The sequence below is a fragment of the Uloborus diversus genome, chromosome 6 (genome assembly GCF_026930045.1).
Source record: "Uloborus diversus isolate 005 chromosome 6, Udiv.v.3.1, whole genome shotgun sequence".
NCBI lineage: Eukaryota > Metazoa > Arthropoda > Arachnida > Araneae > Uloboridae > Uloborus > Uloborus diversus.
In genome coordinates, this window is record NC_072736.1 from 72,999,393 (window position 1) to 73,022,521 (window position 23,129).

Here is a 23,129-nt window from a genome sequence, read left to right on the forward strand (position 1 = left end):
AGATTTTTTCTGGATTTTTTCTCTGAAAAAGGGGGGGGTCGACTTATACGCGAGATCGACCTATACGAGAGTATATACGGTATGTATATATATATATACAGTAAACTCCCGATTATCCGCAGAATAGGGTGGCACGGTAACCGCGGATTAGCGAAAACCACGGATAATCCAAATAATAGGTAAAAGACGTTACTACCACATACAATCGCTAAAAAATATGAATAACACTCACACTTACATTTAAATTATAGCTAAAAACATTGCTACATTCCATCTACTAACATGGAATGTAAAAAATATACATATGTAAAAGCTAAAAGCGAACAATAACCCAATCAAAAGTTTTAAGAGCATTTAGTGACTGTTAAAAAAAGTAGTGAAAAGACCCGCGGATAATCCGAACCGCGCATAAACTGACCGCCGATAACCGGGAGTTTACTGTATACATATAATTAGAATTCAATCTTTTTATTAATTTACTAAGCTTAAGTAAACATTCCTTGTTTTAGCATTGAAGGAATTGGCTCATTCTGAAAAAATTGTTTTAGCAAACATTTAAAATCTTAATTTTTGCAATCCCAACATTTCTTTTTTGTTTATTTTTCACCTTATAAATTAGAAGTAACATGGAGAGACATAACTAAAATATTAAAGTGCATTATTTATTTAAGTCCGGGATGGCTTTTTCCAGGTTTCTTCCGGGGTGGACAAAATAGGACAACCCTGATAGAGATAGCTCTTCACTTTCATAGGAAAAGCAGATTATACTTATGGTAGCACAGTTAACATTTTTTAACTTAAGAATCTACGTTTCAAAGTTTTGCATTTAATATATTTAAACAAGCTGATATTCAAATTATATTCTTGAGTACAATCTTCTCAGCCATATTTTTGATTCAAATCAAAAAAATATTTTTTCTATTTTTAAATTCTTAAACTTCTGTAACCGTGATAAGAAGTATTGAAACTGTTCACTCTCTATCACATTCAACCTTTATTTCCATAAAAGAACAAATTTTTTAAGCACATCCTTGATTTTTGTTTCAAGCCTCTTTTTTCTCAATAATAAATACTGTGGGTTTATTTTTGATGATAATAAAAAACACAATATCAAAAAATGCTGAATTCTGGGTCCTATGTTGTAGACTGCAAACAATGTAATTTTAAAAATGAAATTTTTATTACCGTGACTAATAAGCTATTGAATTTCACTCCTTTCAACAATCTTGCAATGAGAGAAAACAAATATCAGTTTAATAGAATAAAATAGTATTTTTTATGCTAAATTTTGATTGTACTCCATTACTTGAGCTAAATATTATGTTTTAAACTAAATTAAATTTATTTCAGATCCATGCAAAAATTTGAGCAAGAATCGCTTGTAACTAAAACCTATTTCCAAACATCACTCAACATACTTACAGAAGAGAAACCTAATTACTACCCAATAGCTGGATTAACTCAACTTGTGCAACAAGGTAAAATTTTATACTTATAAACCAGGGTTCGTTGATTTAAATCAGCTAGATTTGAATCATGATTAAAATCATGATTCAAATCAAGTGTTTTTCTTTAAAAAAAATAATTGATTTAAATCGATTTGAATCACATGATTTTAACAAAATCATTAAAATCAATTGATTTTTTTTTTATAAATGAATTTTACATTTTTAGAATGTATCTAAATTTAACCACACTGTATTATACTAGCTTAGCTTTAACAGGATAAACTACATAGAATCCCTCTTTCTGTGTGTGTGTAACTGATTTTCATTCTTGCAATATTGCTTTTACTCAAAAACTGCAGTTTGGAACAAAATAAAAATTTGCATTTTCTTTTATACACCATGACTAATATAGTTAAGAAAAGTAAATTTTCAACATATTAATTTAAGCAAAAATGTACATGATGATGGAAACCTTCTTAAAGCAGCGTTTCTTAAATTGTGTTCCACGGAATCCTAGGGTTCTATGGAGATCATTCAAGGGTTCCATGAAACTCTTTCCCTAACGTTCAAATTAGTCATTTAAAAAATAAAATATATAACAAATTTTAAAAAAAGGAAGAAAAAGAATCGCCCCAAACAACCCTCGGTCACTGATCTACATTGGTGTTTCGATGCAACAATCAACAGAAACAAAGAACTCATTTTTCGAAAAAAATCTTGCAATTTTCATTACATCAGGACTCGCATCTTTAATTGAATTTGTTAAGTACCAGTACGAAAATGCATTTTTAGAGGATCCTCTGTTAGAAACATCAAAACAAGAGATAGGATAGGAAATACTTATTTTCTTTGAAGACAATAAAATTCCATGACGCAACTGATGCATTGATATCTTTAGTGATGAAGTAATGCCACGTGTGGCAAATTAATAAGGTTGAGAAACTTACTGAAAATAATGTTAAAAAAAAAAAGAACTCTAATTTGAATTCCGAAACTTTGAATTCAAATTATGTTTTTCGCAATCACGAGTTGCGACAAGACTCTACTGGTTAGAGTTCTTGTTTCTAGAAATGGCTCCCCCGTCCAAGCATGTCCCTCCTCCTGGGTGCTTACGTGTATATAGTTGTGTGCGTGTGTTTGTAGGCTTACGAGTGTGCACGTAGGCTTGTGTATGTGTGTAAAGGCGTGCGCGCGTAGGTGACTGTGTATGAGCATGCGTGTGTAGGACATGGACGCCACCGCCCAGCAAAAGTGGATTCCGGGGGACAGTGCTCAGGACCAGCCGCGCCGCCGCCGGTGGTGCTGCAGGCCTGGTCCAAGCTGAAAAAGGAACCGGAACATCAAGGACTGTCAAGTGAGAACAATAAGCAATCGTGATTGCTCAATAACTTTTCTGGAAGTTACGATATGATTCATACATAGGCACTTGCCCCCCCCCCCCCTCCCCCACAAAAAATTATCTCCTAATTCTAAGACGGCTATTGATGAGGTCGTCAAAATCAGTCACTTTACTAAAATTTGGCCTGCAAAATCATTGTTTATCAGGAGAATGTGGAATGTGCAGTGCACTAAATCTCCCCTTTAACATACTGAAATAAGATGGTGGTCTCAACGAAAGATGCTAACCAACTTATTCTAGCTAACAAAGGAAGTGGGGCCTTTTTTCAAAACTCATTTGGAAGGTAAATTTGACTTTTTGACCAGCATTGACTAAAAATTGGCTGTTTTTACTGACTTTTTTACCAAAAGTAATGAACTTAGTATTAACCTTCATGAAAAAACTATAAAGTGTACTTATTGCTCAAGTGTTTATGAAAGTATTGTACTTTAAAAGAGGGAGGGGAAAAAAGGAATCTTTGAAATTGTGTATATAATAAAAGACTGATTGTTTCCCTATAATAAAAAGTTTTAAAAGAGGAAGGAGTTGAAATAGGAGAAGGATATCTGATTTATCCTTGCAGTGGTGCAGCGAGGGGTGGGGATGGAGGTAGAATAAGTCCATCGAATAATTGATTTTAAGCTGTAGTTCCAATCTTAATACGGTAATATTTGTACATTGCAGATCTGTTTGCACCAAAAAACCTTCTACCAGGAGAAAAACCTAGCTGCACTATTGCTATCCTTGCAATACAAATTTATTTTTAATGCCGCTTATATAATTCTGGTAAAATTTAGAAGATGAATATCCTCGATTGTCATAACGTGTGTAGGCACGTTTACCACTAGCAAATACATATTTGTTCCAAACGTGGTTCTATACTTATGAATGTGTCGACAGAAATAAATATTCCAAAGGGCTTGATTCCGAACCAACCGAAGAAGAATAATATTAATCATGTTTGCGATAATAAAAAATAGTGTCACTCAGTTCTTTTAAACAAGAAGTCTTTTTGTTATTTTTTGTTTTTTCTCGAAGTCAATACATTTTATTTGGTGTAATTTTACTTCTTATATTGTAAATAAACTTCTATGCACTCATGTGCACCTTTATTGCAAACAAAACTATTTCCAAAATGTTGCCTTCAAACTATACTGTTGAAAAAAAATCTGGGGTTCTACGAAAGAAAGTGGCATAAAAAAGGGTTCCACCTATCAAAGAAATTAAGAAATGTTGTGTAAAGCAAAGCATAAAACAAAATCACATCTTACCTAAGCATTATAATGTATTTATAAATCTAAAGAGGTTAATGAATAGTTAGAGAACTTTTCTTAATTTTAAAAGTAAGCTAAATGGATTCATCTATTGTGGCTGTTCCCTAACTTTTTAGGCACTGGTACCCTAAATGCTTCACTTTTAACTTAAGGAATTTCATCATTCTTTATGGCTTAGATACCAAAGGCTAAAGATCTAGAGTCAAATGATAATGATGAAAATTCATTCAATACCTTCCTCTACACAGAAGAAACTATTAATCACGGGAAAATTTCATATTTTAACATGTTAACTAGTTTTAAAATGTGCTGAACGCAGAATGTTTTGAATTTTAAAGATCAATCTAACATATTAAATTGATTTTTTGATAAATCACCTTTATTTAAAAACAACAATAAGCATTCACCATTATTTCGCAATTTTATTTTAAAAATCAAAAGAAAAATCATAGAAAATTGTTATAAATATTGAGATTTAAGAGCAAAAAGAAGTTTTTAAATTGTGTGGAAATCATGTTGGTTGGGTCCAACATGTCCCACAAAGAGTGGACTAACCTACACCACCTTCATGGTCTGAAAAAGTGATGACAAAATTTTTTTCTTTTTGACAAAAAATGAAAACATTGCCAATTATATCGAACTAAAGGAATTTACTTTAAGAAAGAAGTTCAATTTTTTCCCTGCAATCTAGATGAAAACCATTAAAAAAAATAACGTTATAGTTTTCTGAAAATTACTCAGGACTACGGAAATAACACTTTCTGGAATAACATTCGATCAATATAAATGTACCATGTGATTTCATTATAGAATTTGTAGGACCATAGGTGCTTTTTGTTGGTCATAAAATAAAAAATATTAATAGCATTAAAATAATCGAGGAGACCGGTCCAACGTATCCCACCTCTTCCTACTGATTTTTAACTTTTTTTTCCATGCTAAACAAAAAAGAACATTTAAGTTAATTACATTATTAGATTATAAAAATTGTTATAGAAGTTTGCTGTAATGCAGACCAATCTACAAAAAAGAGCAAATGAACTGAACATTTTCAAGACATGGTTGTAAAAATTTATCAGCTCATTTAGTTTTTTGGTGAGATAAAAAATGAAAAGTAGAAAAGCGGATCAGTGATGTGCCCCATCTCCCGCTAGTTTTAATAAATGCCTTTAATAACTTGCATAGTACCCAACAATCATAAAACGAAGAGTGTATTCTATCATATTTTTAAACTCTGATTTTTAGCCGACTTGCTACACAGGCATACAAAAACTTTTCGTTCTTTTTGCACAGTAGTTAGAACATTTAATAAATGCAAATACGAGTACATTTCTTCATCCAAAAGCATTAACATAATCGTCATTCTAAAATATAAGGACATACTAGTTTCATGCTGCAACTAGACTTAACTTTTATACTAAATTGGTTGCATTCTTACATTCTGCGCATTTAAACACAAATCAATTCAATTATTAGAACAAAACGTTGAAAAATGGAACATTCTCAAACATTGGAACAAATCCTCTCGTAATAAGCATTTTCATTCAAAAATAAAGCATAACTTCAATTAATCAAAGAAAAATTGAATAAGAAACGGTTAAAACTTACACAAAGGATAGAATTCCATGAAACTTGACAACTTTCCCCTCACTCCTGACTCCTCACTTGCAAACACCTCACGCCCGTTCATCTGCTGCCAAAACCATTTACAATCGTACATGCAACAAGCAGCAACCACTTCACGAACTAAAAATTGAATGCCATTTGAGAGACAAGAAAAACTATCACGTGACTTTAAAAGTTTAAACTATAAAATGTGAATCTCGTGCATATTACAATATAAGAGAATGGAAATTTCTCATTAATAACTTCAATTTTTTTTCAGAGTTTCTGAAGAAATTCTATTATTTGTCAGCTTAACTTTGGTTTTGATATTACATTGTAGGTGACGCTACTACAGAAGCAACACCAAGCTTACGTTCGAAAAACTTGACTGGTAGCGACCGGTTGGTTGATCACGTGACAATGACGTCAGCTACTGCTTAAGCATTCGAGGTGAAGTCATTATCTCAACCGGTGGCTACCGAAGGCTCATCGAACGTACACACACGCTGACACACACACAACCTAAAGGACAAAATAATAACTTTAAAATAAATATTTGTTGCGGACGAATTCAAGTTTTCTCTAAAACAGAATGCTGTTTCGAAATATTATCAAAGGAAAAACAACTAATAAATCGTTACACTTTAGATGTTAAAAGCCCCATCAATATGCGCAATTATAATATTAAATAAAGCATATACAATGCAAAAAATGAAAAACTTTTAGTTTAAAAAATATGCAAAACCATTAATGAGCCATGAAACCATGATTCGATTGTGAATTGCTGATATTCACAATTCAAGTAAGCCCTGTTGGGCAGCTGCAGTCTATTTCCAATGGTTGCTGAAAGAGGTAAAAATGGCACACTCGGGTCATTTTTCAAAAAGTAACTTTTCTGTCGCACGCCTTTTACAGAAAACATTTTAAGGAACAATTCATTTAATAATGCTTTTTAATTTCATCAAAAATATATCTATTTAAACCTACCAACAATTTTTTAATTAACAATTTTTACTTTAGTGTATTTTTGGTTCACACCTTGTGAATTCGCACCTCCGTAGCATGTCACACACCTTGTGTGACTGTTTATAATGCTTAATAACTTGTTTAATTAAAAGTATGTATTTATTTATTTATTATTCCTTTTACCAAGTGTCTCAAATACCAATTGCTTAAGTATATTTAATTTTTTAATATTGTGTTTTAGTTCGTTTTAGTAGGACAAGGAATCATGTCACACAATAAATTCACACCTCCGTTATCTAATCACAAAATGTCATTCCTCATCAACACGTCGCAGTAATGACATCAAATTTTTTTCCCGTGATAGCAGAGAGCCCCATGAACTCTTATGCGAGTAAACACCGCAAACAAGCATTGTAATGCTAATTTTGTGGTTTAACGATTATAATTTATAAAATTTTATTAATTACTCTCGTTTTATGCGGGTTTATTTTACGCGGTTTCGATTATACGCAGTTTAAGATTTAACACCTACATTTTATTTTACGCAGATGAGTTTCGGTTTTACGCGGAGGTGGCAATGCAAACAGATAAAATTTTCCCCTCTTTCAAAATTCAACTCATAAAGATTGCAGATTACGCGTAATCAACTGCATTTTGGCGGGCAAATAATCGAGCTTGGGCCACTGGAGACATTTTATGCGATTGGTTGCAGAGCTCTTTCCAGAAGTAAAGTTATAAAACTCACACAGTTCAGAATTTATTGGAAGAAGAGCTTTTTGGGAGTGACAAAGGAGGCCAAAACCAACGAGGATACCGACGTCGGTGACGCACAACCAGAAACGTTCACATTGAAAATTTTGAGCCATTCCTAGCCAATAGAAATAATCTTTCTGATTTGTCAGTGAAGGAAGATCTATCCTGGATATGACGCAAGTGATCACGGATGCGTTAATCCTCTGCAAAGAATTACACAGAAAAATTCTTAATGACTGCAAAAAGACTATCATAGCCAGCTCCTCTTCATAAACAGAACACGAAATTAATTTATGTTTTCTTTCTACATGTTGTGCATAGGTCGATATAAGTACACATTAAACTTATTGTACAATTAGTCATCACTAGATTGAAGTATTTTGTTATCTACGGATCCAAACCCATATTTTAACACTAGTATTAGGTCTCAATTTACGCGGTTTCGATTTACGCTGCATTTCCGTGGAACGTTGCGAAAAATGAAGGTCTACTGTATATCATTAGATGTATAATCAATAGAAAATTAATTTTTTTCATGTTATGTCCTTTTAAGATGATTAAACATGAAGGGGAAAACATATTTTAAGAAAACCAAGGCTTCTCTTCTTCTTCTTTTTCTTTCTTTTTTGAATTATTTTAAAGTATGCAACTAAATTCTAAACAAATGAACAAAATGGTGAAATATTAAGTGCATAGGTATCAAAGAGAATAAAATAAGCTTATTTTTTTAATCACATTTACTAAATCCTTTGTTAAGATTTATGTGTACTTTGCAAGAATTAATAGCTGTTCAAATAATTGAAAAACTTTTTTGTCCTGTGAGGCTTATTAAATTCTCCTCTGGGATTTCGACTTTCTTTTCAGTTTATGTGCTATGACATAAACGCAGTTCCAGGGACGTAACTAATTTTCGAATAGATGCAAGACCTCTGCTCGGCGCCCCCCACCCCATCATGCACGCATTTAGAAACATCTTTTGAAAGGGGCCAAAGCAGAATATTATGAGAAACTTCGAAATTTAAATTTTAAAATATTAAATCCTTATTCACAATGAGTGGTTTTAAATTTATTTTGGGAAGGGGCCAGGTTTTACAAGGCCCCTTCGTCTCCTCCCTTAAATACGTCCTTGCTCCCCATTCCAGTAAGAGAAAATATTCTTCGAGAAAGTGTGATGATCACGAGCTTTTATTATGTTGCTGAGAAAAAAAGGTTCGATGCCCACAAGGAAAGATTCGACACCTTTATTTTATTTTACGCGGATGACTTTCGGTTTTACGTGGATGCTTCAATGTAAACAGACAAAATTTTCCCCTCTTTTAAAATCCTAACTCCTCAAGATTTCAGATAACACGTAATAAACTGCATTTTGGCATGCTAATAATCGAGTTTGGGCCATTGGAGACATTTTATACGATTGGTTCCAGAACTCTTTCCAGAAATAAAGTTATTAAACTTACACAGTTCAAAACTCACTGAATGAAGAGCTTTTACGAGTGACAAAGGAGGACAAAACAACGGGAATACCGACATCGATGACACAGAGCCAAAAACAAAAATTTTTAGTCATTCCTTGACAATAGAAATGATTTTTCTGATTTGTTAGTGAAGGAAGATTCTAACATGGAATATTCTTTCATGGAAATGATCATGGATGCGTTAATGCTCTGGAAAGAAGCAGAGCATAATGGGACACCCTTCAATATTTTTAGACTTATGGATAGTAATATACTGGAAAAAATTTAGTTTCCTTTTTCTACTGAAAGACGGTGCTCAACCCCCTCCCCCAAACTTCGTAAGTTGAGGGGGGGGGGGGGGCAAAAAAATAAATTGAACTGAAAAACAATGCTACATATTATAATATACACTAGTAATATGCGTATATATATTGCAATAAAATAATTATTTCTAAAAAAAAAGCTGGAGAAATTGAATGTTTCGAAACATGTGGCATTTTCTATGCTACGGCTAATGTTGAATTAAGGAGTCATTGAGCACCCTCTTAAAGTTTGAGTAAGAAGCTAAAACTTTTACAGCATAAGTCTATTAGTAACTCTAAAAAAATGGGAGGTGTCCTATCCTCTAGCTAAAGAAAAAGTTTTTTTGAACCACCCTAAGCCAGCTCCTTTTCATAAACACTAAATTAATTTGTGCTTTCTTTATACGTGTTGTGCATAGAAATCGATATAAGTACACGTTAAACTTATTATACAATTAGTCATCCCTAGAATGAAGTTTTTTTTTTTTTTTTAAATCTACGGAACCTAAGCCCTATTTTAACACTAATATTAAGTCTTAATCTTAATTTACGCGGTTTTGATTCACGCGGAATTTCTGAGGAACGTAACCCCGGCGTACAACGAGGGTTTACTGCAATAAAAAAAAAAAGTAACGTCAAATGAATTGTGAAACAAAGTCTGTTTGCGGACCTGCGTCCAGGAGACCCCATTGCCTTGAAATTTGGTACAAAATTACTTCGAGCCCCGAGGGTTTGCACATGGGGTTTTTAATTTTAAATTTCGAATAAGTTTTTTTTATAAATAATATTTTAAGCTAAAATTTCACGTAAATTGCTTATTAAAGTGATGAGATTTCCCCCACACCCATTAACGCTCTATGTCGTCCGAAACAGATTTTTTTTTTTTTTTTTTTTGCATCAAATGAGAAGCTTGTTACAACTTCTCAGTTAATTAGATTAGCAGGGTTTATATTTTAACGGAAAACCCTTGTCTCATCTCAAGTCCTTAGCTAAAGAGCAAAATATATTACTAGAGACCACGAATTTGAAAGCGACTTTTCAAACTTACAAACTGTTGTTTTGCAATATTCAGGAGCCCCGCAAGTTAGTACATGTTAGTTTAAAACCCAGAAAGGGGTGCAGCTTGTTCCAAATAGAACTCGTAAAGCGTTTTTAATCTGATTCTTTCAAATTGACGATTTAAATCTTTGCAAATCAAATTTAAAATTACAATTTTGCAACTATGTCTCGAAATTTTCCGAATCTTCAGATAAAATTTGCTGAGCAATTATTTTTTGGGAGGTCATCTCTCATCGGGCACCCCTAGTTAAATAATATTCTTTTTTGTATTATTTTATTGTTGTATGTATCTGAAAAACACAATAATGCGCTTGATTTCAAAACTCGTTATTAAACATTAAAATATGAATTATTGAAAAAAAGGCACATCTTTCCAGATTATTTGCATTTAATTATAAATATGCATCAAAAGTACCGAAACAATATTCAAGTTTGAGAGCTGTGATAAAATGTAAAAAATATTTTCAATTCTAAGTTCACACTAAAAAGTATAAAATAAAATAAGTATATGGTTTCTTAATTACAACACTGAAAAATTGCAGTTAACCTTAATATCTTTTGTTTAGGGTAATTCTAAAGCAGTCAATAAAATTTAAATTAAAAAATTCAGAGAAGAATAAATAGAGACGGTATAATATGAAACTTATTCATAAAAAGCTGCTTACCACGTATAGTTCTTTTTCTCTCAAATTTGTAATTTAAATTTTATTAGCTGCTTCAGAATTTCCCTAAACAAAAAACTTAAGATCAACTGCAATTTTTTTTATTTTATGTTTTAATTAAGAAATCATACACTTATTTTGTTTCATACTTTTTAGTGTGATCAAGCTTATAGAAATAGTCTTTATATTTAAAAGTTTTTACGTTTTGAAATTTATTTGATGTGTGCCTTTTTGAAATTTAAAACACATTTACTAGTTACCTATCCTTTTTTGGAGAGAAAAGAAAAACAACGATATTGACTTTCGTTTTAATATAAATATGTTCCACTTAAAGAGAGAATAGCTTAAAATTTACTATTCATCTTTTTTCAATATTGTTGATTTGTATGCTCGAATTTAAAAACATTTTGAACAAGTATAGCGGAAAAAAAAGCGCTTTTAAAAACACCCACAAATATCTAGTTTCTTAAATTCAGCTTTGAAATTAATTTGTTAAATTTATTAATAATTCATTTATTCATTAATTTTTGGCAACAATTAAAAAGCAGAAGTATGATAACTTTATAATTACTATTATTCATTGCTTTTGACAACGATTAAAAACCGGAAGTAAATCTCAGGGTTAAACTGAGTAACCTGAAAAATTGTCTTGAACAATAAAAATAGCTAATTTTTAACATGCATTGACATGGGTGTTTTAAGCATATTATTACATCGTTCAAATTATATAACAATGACTTACCTGCTCTGCTAACATCTTTAGCTATGGTGCTAAAAAAGATGAAATTTATGGGAATTCTTTTTCGAAGTCTTTGGCTCTTTTTCTAAATACTGCTCTTGATTTTTTTTTTTTTTTTTTTTTTTTTTGACATATCTTAAATTTGATTTTAAACCATACATGATGAGCAAAAAATATCCAGGGAATAATCAAAAAAGAAAGGGCAAAACTATCAGAAAAAAGTAAGTGATATGAGCTAAAGCAGAAGATACTCTTTAGAGAATGATTCTGAGGTTCAGCCTCTTCACAACGCGCAAAAAAGACTTCACCAAATTTCGCGGCAGTTGATGGTGGGAGGGGGGGGGGGGGGGCTTCCAATTCCGGAAACAGGGACTATGGCCAATGGAACAGTGATTTTCCCCTAGGCAGTGGGGACACAAGCTTTCGTCCGTTTCTTCAAACTGAGAGAAACACATCATGTTGACAGCTTTATGGCGTTTAATTGTAGAAAAGGGATATTTGAGCATTTCCGCTGTTTTGTATTCCTTCTCTCGAGAGGGAGATCAGATATAACAAGTACTTGTCAGTCTAAAATGAGTATTTTGACAAAAAACCATCGTAAAAAAAGTAAGCTAGCATGTCTTTAGATGAATGGGGAAAAGGTTACTTTTGTTGCTTTTTAAGTGAACGTCGAGAAATGTATGTTACGAGACGATAGGATCGCCCCACCCAATTCCAGGTTTCTTTTTTATCGTTTTCTTTCTTGTCAAGAGGAACGTCTTTGGTTAACTCCATTATTTTCTTAGCAGGGGCAATCCCCGCTAGAAGGAGAAAGTTTAAAGTGCTAGATTGTGCATTGATCTGAAGCGAATCACTAGGCCACACACAGATGTGAAAGGATTTAAATATTGAACCAGAGATTTTTCTTACTTTCGACACTAGAAAGAGGTTCTAGTTTTATAAAATAGTAAGCTGCATTTACTTTGAAAAATAAAACATGTGGCAATGGATAATTCTTGGCCAGCCTTTTTCCGTCCAGGAAGGACTGGGAATAAAGCCACCGTAAGCTTAACCAGGCCCCAGTGGAAATTACATGCAACCTCCCCCTCCCCCTTCTTCATACACAACCTTTACTAAAATAGCAGCGTCGCGAAGAGAATGAGAGGAGATCAAAACACTCATTAAAAATATCATAAAACCACTCTATGTCATACACACACACACACATATATGTATGAAGATGTGTTATAAGGGGACCACGGCCGCCAAAAATCGAGGCGAACCCCCCTTCATAAAACTTGTAAAATTTATACTGCTTGGACTCCAAGCCAGGCCCCTTGTTTCCGCAGGATCGACGAGAGGCCATGTTAGCTCAGTTGTAAAATAAGGACAGGGCACTTGAAAGGGCTCGGACTGAAAATGGAGTGGCATAAGTTTTCTGCGGGAGGGGGCCCGGTGATCAGACTGACAAGGAGCCGCGCTGGGATGCCCTGTGGTTCCAAATAGGCTAACGTGGCCTCTCGTCGGCCCTGACCCCGGCCCTAATGAAAAGTTTTACGGTACACCACAATGCTCTAAAAACCTTTCCTCGAGCTATCGGTATCCCTTTGGGGCCGTGGCCCGATAATTTCGCTCCTGCATGGTCTAAGGCTCTGATCCCTTTTCGGCGGCCCTCGATGGAACCGCCCCTTCTGGCATTTGCCCAAATGCCCACATAGCCAGTCCGCCCCTGAGTTGAATTGCGAGATTTTTATCGAAAAACAAGAAGATAGATTTTACTTTAAAAACTTATGTCACTCTGACTTCTCACCTCCGTGAACTTGAATTTCAGGCATGTAAATTACTGTTAAAAAAGATTGGCAGATCAGGCATGTAAATTACTGTTGAAAATGCTTTCATTTGCCTAACATTAGCAGATTGTAGCAACGAAGACAAATAAAAAAATCCATAAAAAATGTATCTATTAGGCCTATATTAATGGAAAGATCCTCACCTCTGTGAAGGACCTTATCAATGTCATTAATTCTGAGGTGAAAATAAATGATGGAGGGGGAAAAGATCAATAATAGGCATTCTACCAAAATTATAAACTGCCAGTATATCCTCAAATTTACTAAATGATATTTTTTATTATACACTAGCTGTACCCGAGATGCGCGTTGCTACGCCAACAAAAAAAATACATCATTATACTGATTTTTGGACTCGGGGCCGGAGGGGCTCGGGTTCGATCCCCGCTGGTCGAAGACCCACCGTCGTCATTAAAGGGGACTGGGCGACGTTAAATATGCTCGTGGTCTCAATGTCCTCCAAGTGAAACGATACCTCTGGGGGTGCTAGTACCAGGTAGCTATTAGCTCTTGGACTAGTTCTAAATTCTCATTAACTGTTCGATCCGGTGATGGTGCTGCCATCTATCGGTATATAAAATAATGGAGGCAAGGCACTAGTATGCAGTCCTCGACATAAATACAGTTGTAGTCAGTTGTGACTCTTGAATAGAAATAGAATAGAAATATACTGATTTTCATGACAATTGGTTAAACGGGGCAGAAGTTGCTACTCTGCAGTGCCACCTGGTGGCGAGTGGCTTCAATGAGCATATTATGCACCTTCTCCGTGGAAAAATACATATATATAGCAATTTTCATAATAATCGATCCAGGTATCAAGTGGAAGCCGTGACTATACTCAAATTTTGTACTCACGCAGTTTGCAAGATCAATCAATCGCTAAAAATATCAAATAGAAAAAGTTTTAAATCCCCCCGTTGCATGAAAAGCCATAAAACAATAAAGAAAGAATTTATTTGTTCAAACTCAAGAAAAATGGCAACAGCTAACTTCTTATCAATTCGCAACTCCAACGAACTATAGGGGGCACTGCAGTCACTGTCTAATGGCCGGCCGACTTAAAAACTAAAACAAACCCATGTGGTAACGAAGAAAATGCTAAAAGTGTTGTGATTTTTGCTCGTATGTATGATATTTTTCGCTTTATTCTTTTTAAATTAATTTTCAAAGTCTTGTGGATATTCTGGCCCACGTAGAAAGAAACGAGAATTCGAGAAACATTACTAAACGTCAAAGATTAATGCAAACTACGTAGTTCGTAGTTCTAAGCAGCTATTTCCACGATGTTGAATTCGATATTTATCAATTCTTGATAAAACTAAATAATAATTGTGGCCTGACAAGGAGAACAATTAATGCTAGAAAATTCAATATGACATTACAAATTATTATCGAAAGAAGATGATACTTCTTTGCCTTGCTTGGCTAGCGCTTATTGTTTTGCATTTGTTGCTGAGTTATTTCTCTCGAATTCCCGAATCGGTTAATTTAAAATTTTTCTGTTTCGATTTTTCTAATTTCTGAGTTACGATTTAATTATGTCAAGTTATGAAAATCATCTACAGAATTCTTACGGATATATGGTGGTAGTTTTCTTTTCAGTTGATTGACCATTATTTCTTTTTACTTATCGAATTCTGTAATCTTACTACCATTTTATTCCACTCATGATAAAAATTAAAAATGGTTTAACTAAAAACGCGAAATCTCGCCAAGGTTACTTTGCTCGCACAATACTAAAACTATAACCCTAAACAAATTTGGCGAAACCTTTCAGCTGAGAATAAAAGGAATAAAGTAAATTCTTTCTCGGTGAAACATTTTTCATTTTGTTCTACGATACCATATTCAAGAAAATATTTTGCATACCGTCCATTTCAACTAAATGCTGCTGTAAAAGATGGTTAGTTAAATTAATTTAAGATTAAAAAAAACTCATATTCTTACAAATTCATACAAAACAATGGAAAATTTTACCTGGTATAACGTTATCCAATTTTGTTAATCCAGAGTTTTCTTGTTTACGCTTCCACCATTTAATACTTTTTTGAAAGAAATAAGGAAAACTAACATTATTTTGAGAAGCTCGAGAATACTACTAAGGGACGAATTAATTTCTGTAGCTGAAAGCAAACTAAGACTCATCGATTGCGTTAATAAATACTCAGAACAAACTGCCTGTGTTTACGTCAACAGACACACGTGGAACGCAACGTGGCAATGTTTTAGTTTCAACGGCAGTTTTGTAAATCACCGCAAGGTAGCGTATTCGAGCGCTGGAGTTCCGGCAGCCAATAATTTTATTCGTATTTATCCAATGGATTGTGACTTAAATTGGAATAAAAAAGGAACTATCGATCGGGTTTTTTTCGAACTGGTCTATAAACATTCCCAGTACCAAAAATAATAAACGGTGAAAGTTTCTGCCAAATCTGCCGGGTAGTTTTTGAGTTCATGGATGACATATACAGACAAACATTCATTTTTATATATACAGTGGCTCCCAAAAGTCTTAGTAAACATATGACTTTCAAAGAAATAGGCCCCAATCCATTGGTTAGAATTAATATTTCGGAATGGGTATTTAATTATAAGATCTATGATCAATTTTTAACAAAACTACATGAAATTTTTAAAAAATATATTAAAACTTAATTTTTTAAAAATCAAAAACCAAAAAGTGCCGGAAATTTTATTTCACAAAAGTCTTCGTACACTTTATAAAATGTCTATATATTATTGAATAATCTAACTTTTGATTAAGTTATTAATTAGTAGAATATGATACAGTATTCATAACACCTTTTAAACGTCTGGTAATAGATTTCATTCTTTTTCTTTCTTTTTCTTTTCCGTAATTTCTGAGTAAGTGTTCAACCACACTTCGAGTCTTACTATTTCTAGCTCTATTTTCGTTCTAAAACCCTATTTTCATAATCTAGCCTCCAGATATCTCGAAATACGTTACATTAAGTTAAAATCTGGAGATTTAGGGGGTATTTTCTAAACTTTAGGCCAATTTTTGAGGCACTAGACCAGGCCCGCGCCAAGCTTGATCAGAGAGCGCCTTATGCGGTGGGGTTTGGAGAAAATATAGTTTGCACCTGAGGTGAGGTTTTGTAGACAAATAAAATATGGAAAGAGATACGAATCTCATTAAATTTATGAAAAAAACAATGTGTAAATTGTTAATTTTGGAATCGAGTTCAGTAGCTCCTCTATTTTGGCATGCGTTTTAGAAAAAGAAAATATTTGAAACATCAAAGTTAACGCCTCTCTCATCTGTAATTGGTGAATGATGAACCAAACTTTTATGCCTGTCATAACATGACAACAGAGTACTGATTATATTTCTAAATTGAAGTATAATATTTCTAATTGAAGTAGTAAGCGCTGATCCAGGAATTCTTCAAAAGATGCGAAATTGCGTGTTTTTAACTTCTATTTTGGAAAAACTACAACGGAGAGTTTCCGAACAATCTCCCTCTAACATCATCGAACATCATTTAAAGTTGTATTTCTGGAACTGCAGTTTCGAGAAAATGGCAAAGGGTAGTGCTAACTTAATTTCCTTCCTCTAACGTTACCAAAGACGGTTTAAAATCGCGTTTTTAAGATTCAGTTTTGCACAATGTTGCAAACTCCCGAACCTTTTCTTTCCCTAACACTCCCATGATGAATTTCCATTTTTAGAGCCCCACTTTGAAAAATTTGAGAGTGGAGAGTTCCGAACCTCATCCTTAACGTTACCAAAGATTGGCCAGCAACAGCTTTTTTAGGACTTCAATTCCGAAACATTTCTGGTTTAGAGTTCCTTTAAAATCATCGAAAATTGTCTCGAAACTTTTTTGGCACTTCAGTGACGATAAATTTCCCGTACAGTCCCTCATGGGATCGCACCTCTATCTTACCCAAGAGTAAAATAATGAAGCGATATTCCACCTCTCTGACACTGCAATCCATTTCGGACAAACCAATTATTCTGAGATAGGGAAACGTTAAAAAAGCAAATTTGAATTTAATATCTAAAACAAATACATTTTCAAAGCTCTTTTAAATTTAATACACAAAAAGTTAAAGAAAATGGGGCGGGGGGATGGAGTAACCATGGTCAAGTAGATTACTTTTCGAATCTAAAAAGTTAATATAATTTACTGTTTGCAATGTCTAAGAATTATATGCACATGCAAATGTGCTTGGCTTTTTTTCTAATGTATGATAACATGAAGCAGTCGAATTACCACGAAAGATAATTAAAAGTCACAAAAAGACCCCATTGCACAAATTATAATACAACATATTCGCCGCAAGAACCAAAATGGGGAATAGCAAATTTCTTGCGCCTGATATGCTCATGCTCAACCTTGTGTGCTGTAATAGACATACCGAAATAGCATTCACGGCTCCAGATGAGGAAGAAAAATGCGAAAGTCTGCATTAATTAGCATCATGTATTTTCAGTGTAAAATATTGCGCTTTTGAATAGCATGTTTAGACACAACGAGGCAATAATTGTTCCTTTTAGATGGGCCGCCCGGATTGCTTGTTTCAATTCGCCATCATTAGATAAATGGAAATTTCAATAATATTTTTTAAGTTGGAGTTTTCTCCCCGTTTGGATAATTTTTGATTTGTAGAGCTAGGCGCCTATTTGACTCTGGCGCCGTCGTGCTCCGCACGACCTTGCACATAGGGACGGCGCGGCCCTGCACTAGACGCAAACGTTGAAAACCGTGTGCTTCTTATCGTTATCTTGATGAAAAACAAAGTTGTTTTCAGTAACCAAATTTTTGGCTAGGAGTTCAAAATTGGTTTTTAAAATATTTAAAGGAACAGGATGATTCATTATTTCATCAAAAAATTACAAACTATCAAGTCCTGGTGCTGATATGCACCCTCACACTAGAAAACCTCCACCGTCCTGATTAACTGATCCAAATAAGTTCTTAAGATTAAGTTCCTAATTTTTTCTTCTACTTACAGTTACACAACAATTTAACCAAAAATGTTGAATTTATTTTTATCTGTAAGTAGGACGTAATTCTAAAACGTTTTTAGCTTATTTATCATTGATTTTGCGGCGAAAAGCGTAAGCTTTCTGTTTTTCGCACGACCAAGAAAATTTCTGTGTGAAGAGGTCCCATTTAATCCAGCTAATCAGAGTACTTGGCGAACAATTTTAGGCAAAAATTAAATGTAAAATGTTTCATTTAACTCTGCAGAAACTTTTACAGCACTCAAATGTGTACTTTTCATAATTTTTTTAACTGTAAATTTCCAATAACGTTTGTCAACTTTGCCGGTTGACCTTTTCTTACCTTGTTTTCGGTCCGATTCTTTTCTTTAAAGCATTTTATCAAGCACTTTACTATACAAACAAATAAATTAACTAATTTAGAGACATTTCAAACCAATTTACCACTACTGTTGGAAAAAAATTCAAATTTTGAATGGTGTTTGTGGGTTTTTACGAATACCAGCCATTTTACAGTAATAAGCACAATATTAAGGAATAAATAAACAAAAAATTAAAGCCAAATGACTCTTAATGGTCAACACAATGCAAAAATATTAATAAAATGGCATATGATAATTTTAATCATGAATTTATTCGAAAATATTTGAGTGTACGATGACTTTTGTGGCATGTTCTTTCTCTGTCTCTTCGTTTTCTGACCCATTTCAATACGAAGATTAGTCAATATTTTGAAAAAACCAATGGGTTGTATTTAGAATGACATAGGAATGATGTGAAAAAATATTGAACTTCATATTCGAATTCAGTTTCGAGTTATATTGGTTTTTCTAAAACATTTCAAAGTGTACGAACAATTTTGGGAGCCACTGTATAGATTTGAAAATTACTAATTAAGCCGTACTTTAATTAAGAGAGCTTAATATTATATTCCCACTAATCATTAAAATAGTTGATTGTTTGCACAATCAACAAAATTCTTTTTTGATAACAACTTGACCTCGATTTTTAAATATTAAAAGTTTTTTCTTTTTTTTTATTTACGTGAACAAGGCATTTTTTTAATTTTTTCTATTTATGAGTAAAATAATTGGAATTTAGCTGGGCCATTGTTTATGGTTACTTCTAAACGTACCCCGGGGGTGTGCACCTCGAAGCCCGAATTCTAAATTTTGAATTGGTTTTTTCTAATTAACTAATTATTCTAAATTTCAGCTAATTAGCGAATAAAAAAATCAACCTCACCCTCCAAACATTATGCATCGTTGGAAAGGGTTTTCCTTCCCAAACAAGTTGATGTTTGTTCCATTTTTCTCAACTTAATTAGAACAGGAGATATAAACGTTTCTAATTGAGTCAATTTTCAAGGCTTCTCTTTCGAGAAATTGCTATAGCACTAGGTTCATTTTCCAGACCAGTTTTCAATTATATTACTAGATCCATTTTCCAGACAATTTTTCAATTACTTTCTTTTTAAACATTTTGGAGGAAGTTGCTTTTGTTGCTTATGAATATTTTACTGTTATTACTTTATTTTAAATTCATTGTGCGTATGTTAATTGATTTTCTTTTTAATTAGAAAGTCACTTGGTGAACTCGGCGATGAATTATGGAGTTTTTTACATCTGAAAGTTACTGCAAATGTAACTTTGATGTAATTTGGTTTTCTTTAATTCAACTGATTTTCTTTAAATTTTTAGCCCAGGCATTGCTGTGCGGGTACTGCTAGTCTTAATGTATAAAAACAAGGCTTCACTCGATGCGCGTCTTATCAGGCTCAGTCATTTCTCAAAAGATCAAAGGCGCCGACTTGCCTGCAAGAGTGCGCTGTAGTATAACCGGGCGATCCTTTGTTTACATTAGTTAACGTATTATTTCTGCTGTTAAAAGAGACGATTTTTCTATCTTTAACCTAAAATTTCATTGATATGGTTAACCGATGAGTAGTACAGGGCGAATTGATACCGAAACGGCGTATCAGTTTTGTTTTTCAGGGGAATTTTCTTTTTCTTTTCAGGTAAAGCTAATCCCAACTCACACAATATTCAACTATTTCTCATTGACTTTCGCTTCTGGCAAAATATACGGGTTCATCCCTGAAGCTTATGTCCTATTTTAAATTAAATTAAATAAATACTATTTGCATTTTTTGGGATTACGCAGGGCCTGATTACCGAACAGGCATAATAGGAATGGGCCTCTGGCCCCCTCTTCCTTAGGGGCCCAAATGTTTTTAAAAACTTATGCATCGCAATGAAAAATTATGCATTTTTGTGAAAATAATCAAATTCCTCTTTTGGATAAATGTTAAACATTATTTTAACATTATTTCGCTTTGACTGAAAGTGATGAATACAAAGGCACCTTCAAAGTATTGTGAGCCTTAGGCCTCACGTTTAGTTAGTCGGGCCCTGGGATTACGTCTAACATTTTTGAGACATTTAATGTGAGTTAATATCGAGAACGGTTTAAACATTACTCTTCTAGGAAAGAATCCTTGCTGTTTATAAATTACATTGTCTTTTACAGCATATTTAAAAGAGGTATTTAATGGCACAATCGCAAAGATTTTGACAATAATCATTTTATTTCACAATATCGGTATGAGTGCAACACATTTGGATATTATTTCGTTATAGGCACGTCACTTGACTTGGTGAGTTTTCTCTCTACCTTGGCGAAAACTGAAAAAAATTACACTTACATCATCGTCGGCGAAAATTAAAAAGTAAAGCTTGCATCGTCATTCCATGTTATGATTGCTCCTTTTTCTAATTTTAAAAATTAACACACTTTCAATTTCTATTTATGACTCGGTTAACTTATTCAGCTGATTATGTTACATAATGATGGAGAACTTAAATTGATTTGGCGAATTATTTTACTTCGTTTTGATCAAAAATCCAAGAAAAAGACAAAATAGCATATTGTTTCGACAAATAAATAAATTAGATCATCGAAAAGCATTCAAAGTTTTATTCGGAACTCCAGCGCTCGAATACGCTACCTTGCGGTGATTTACAAAACTGCCTATGAAACTAAAACATTTCCACGTTGCGTTCCACGTGTGTTTGTTGACGTAAACACAGGCAGTTTGTTCTGAGTATTTATTAACGCAATCGATGAGTCTTAGTTTGCTTTCAGCTACAGAAATTAATTCGTCCCTTAGTAGTATTTTCGAGCTTCTCAAAATAATGTTAGTTTTCCTTATTTCCTTCTAAAATATGAGTTGATTGAAAATGGTGAAAGCGAAAACTGGATTAACAAACTTGGATAACGTTATAAAAGGTAAAAAATTTTATTGTTTTGTATGAATTTGTAAGAATATGAGTTTTTTTTTAATCTTAAATTAATTTAACTAACCATCTTTTACAGCAGCATTTAGTTGGAATGGACGGTATGCAAAATATTTTCTTGAATATATTATCGTAGAACAAAATGAAAAATGTTTCACCGAGAAAGAATTTACTTTATTCCTTTTATTCTCAGCTGAAAGGTTTCGCCAAATTTGTTTAGGGTTATAGTTTTAGTATTGTGCGAGCAAAGTAGCCTTGGCGAGATTTCGCGTTTTTAGTTAAACCATTTTTAATTTTTATCATGAGTGGAATAAAATGATAGTAAGATTATACAGAATCCGATAAGTGAAAAGAAATAATGGTCAATCAACTGTAAAGAAAACTACCACCATATATCCGTGAGAATTTTGTTGATGATTTGCATAACATGACACAATTAAATCGTAACTCAGAAATTAGAAAAATCGAAACAGAAAATTTTTAAATTAACCGATTCGGGAATTCGAGAGAAATAACTCAACTACAAATGGAAAACAATAAGCGCTAGCCAAGCAAGGCAAAAAAGTATCATCTTCTTTAGATAACAATTTGTAATGTCATATTGAATTTTGTAGCATTAATTGTTATTCTTGTCAGGCCACAATTATTATTTAGTTTTATCAAGAATTGATAAATATCGAATTCAACATCGTGGAAATAGCTGCTTAGAACTACGAACTACGTAGTTTGCATTAATCTTTGACGTTTAGTAATGCTTCTTGAATTCTCATTTCTTTCTACGTGGGCCAGAATATCCACAAGACTTTGAAAATTAATTTAAAAAGAATAAAGCGAAAAAATCATACGTACGAACAAAAATCACAACACTTTTAGCATTTTCTTCGTTACCATGTGCGTTTGTTTTAGTTTTTAAGTCCGCCATTAGACAGTGACTTCAGTGCCCCCTATAGTTCGTTGGAGTTGCGAATGCATTTGGCAGTTTTTTCCACTGTCGCTGTTTTTGAGCCCAAAGACTACGTAATAATGTTTTTCAGCTTTCACCATATAAACAAAATATCGCTAATCAAAGATACTTAAAAAAAAAAAAATACTGTGTAAAAATAATTCAACAACTAAATTAGGCAAATTCATAAACCGCACAAAAACTTCCATTAATTTTTCTTTTTGCACTATTTCAAACAATCGCCAAATGTTACTACTTATTTTGGAAACATTTCGGATGAAACCGTTTAGCGCCATTTTATTTTGACCAAAAGTATCTCAGCATCTGGCAACAATATTTCTATAATAAAAATTAGTAAGGAGGGGAGTAGTATCGAAAGTGTCCCAAAATGATTCTCGCAAATTTGGTAAGATTTTAAACCGCACCAAGTGCCCACAAAAATT

General features: G+C 33.3%; 2 protein-coding genes across 2 annotated transcripts in view; one reads left to right on the plus strand and one right to left on the minus strand.

The window, feature by feature from the left end:
- The window catches only part of LOC129224097 (E3 ubiquitin-protein ligase TRIP12-like), a 56,066-nt gene extending 50,283 nt beyond the window's left edge, over nucleotides 1-5,783 (minus strand). The window contains exon 1 of the mRNA XM_054858504.1: nucleotides 5,709-5,783. The gene's annotated coding sequence lies outside the window, so the exon portion shown is untranslated. The remainder of the gene's footprint in view (nucleotides 1-5,708) is intronic.
- LOC129224098 (techylectin-5B-like) overlaps nucleotides 1-23,129 on the plus strand; it is a 143,704-nt gene that overhangs the window by 68,523 nt on the left and 52,052 nt on the right. Inside the window, exon 4 of the mRNA XM_054858505.1 lies at nucleotides 1,351-1,478. Coding sequence (XP_054714480.1) covers nucleotides 1,351-1,478 — 128 coding nt within the window. The remainder of the gene's footprint in view (nucleotides 1-1,350; nucleotides 1,479-23,129) is intronic.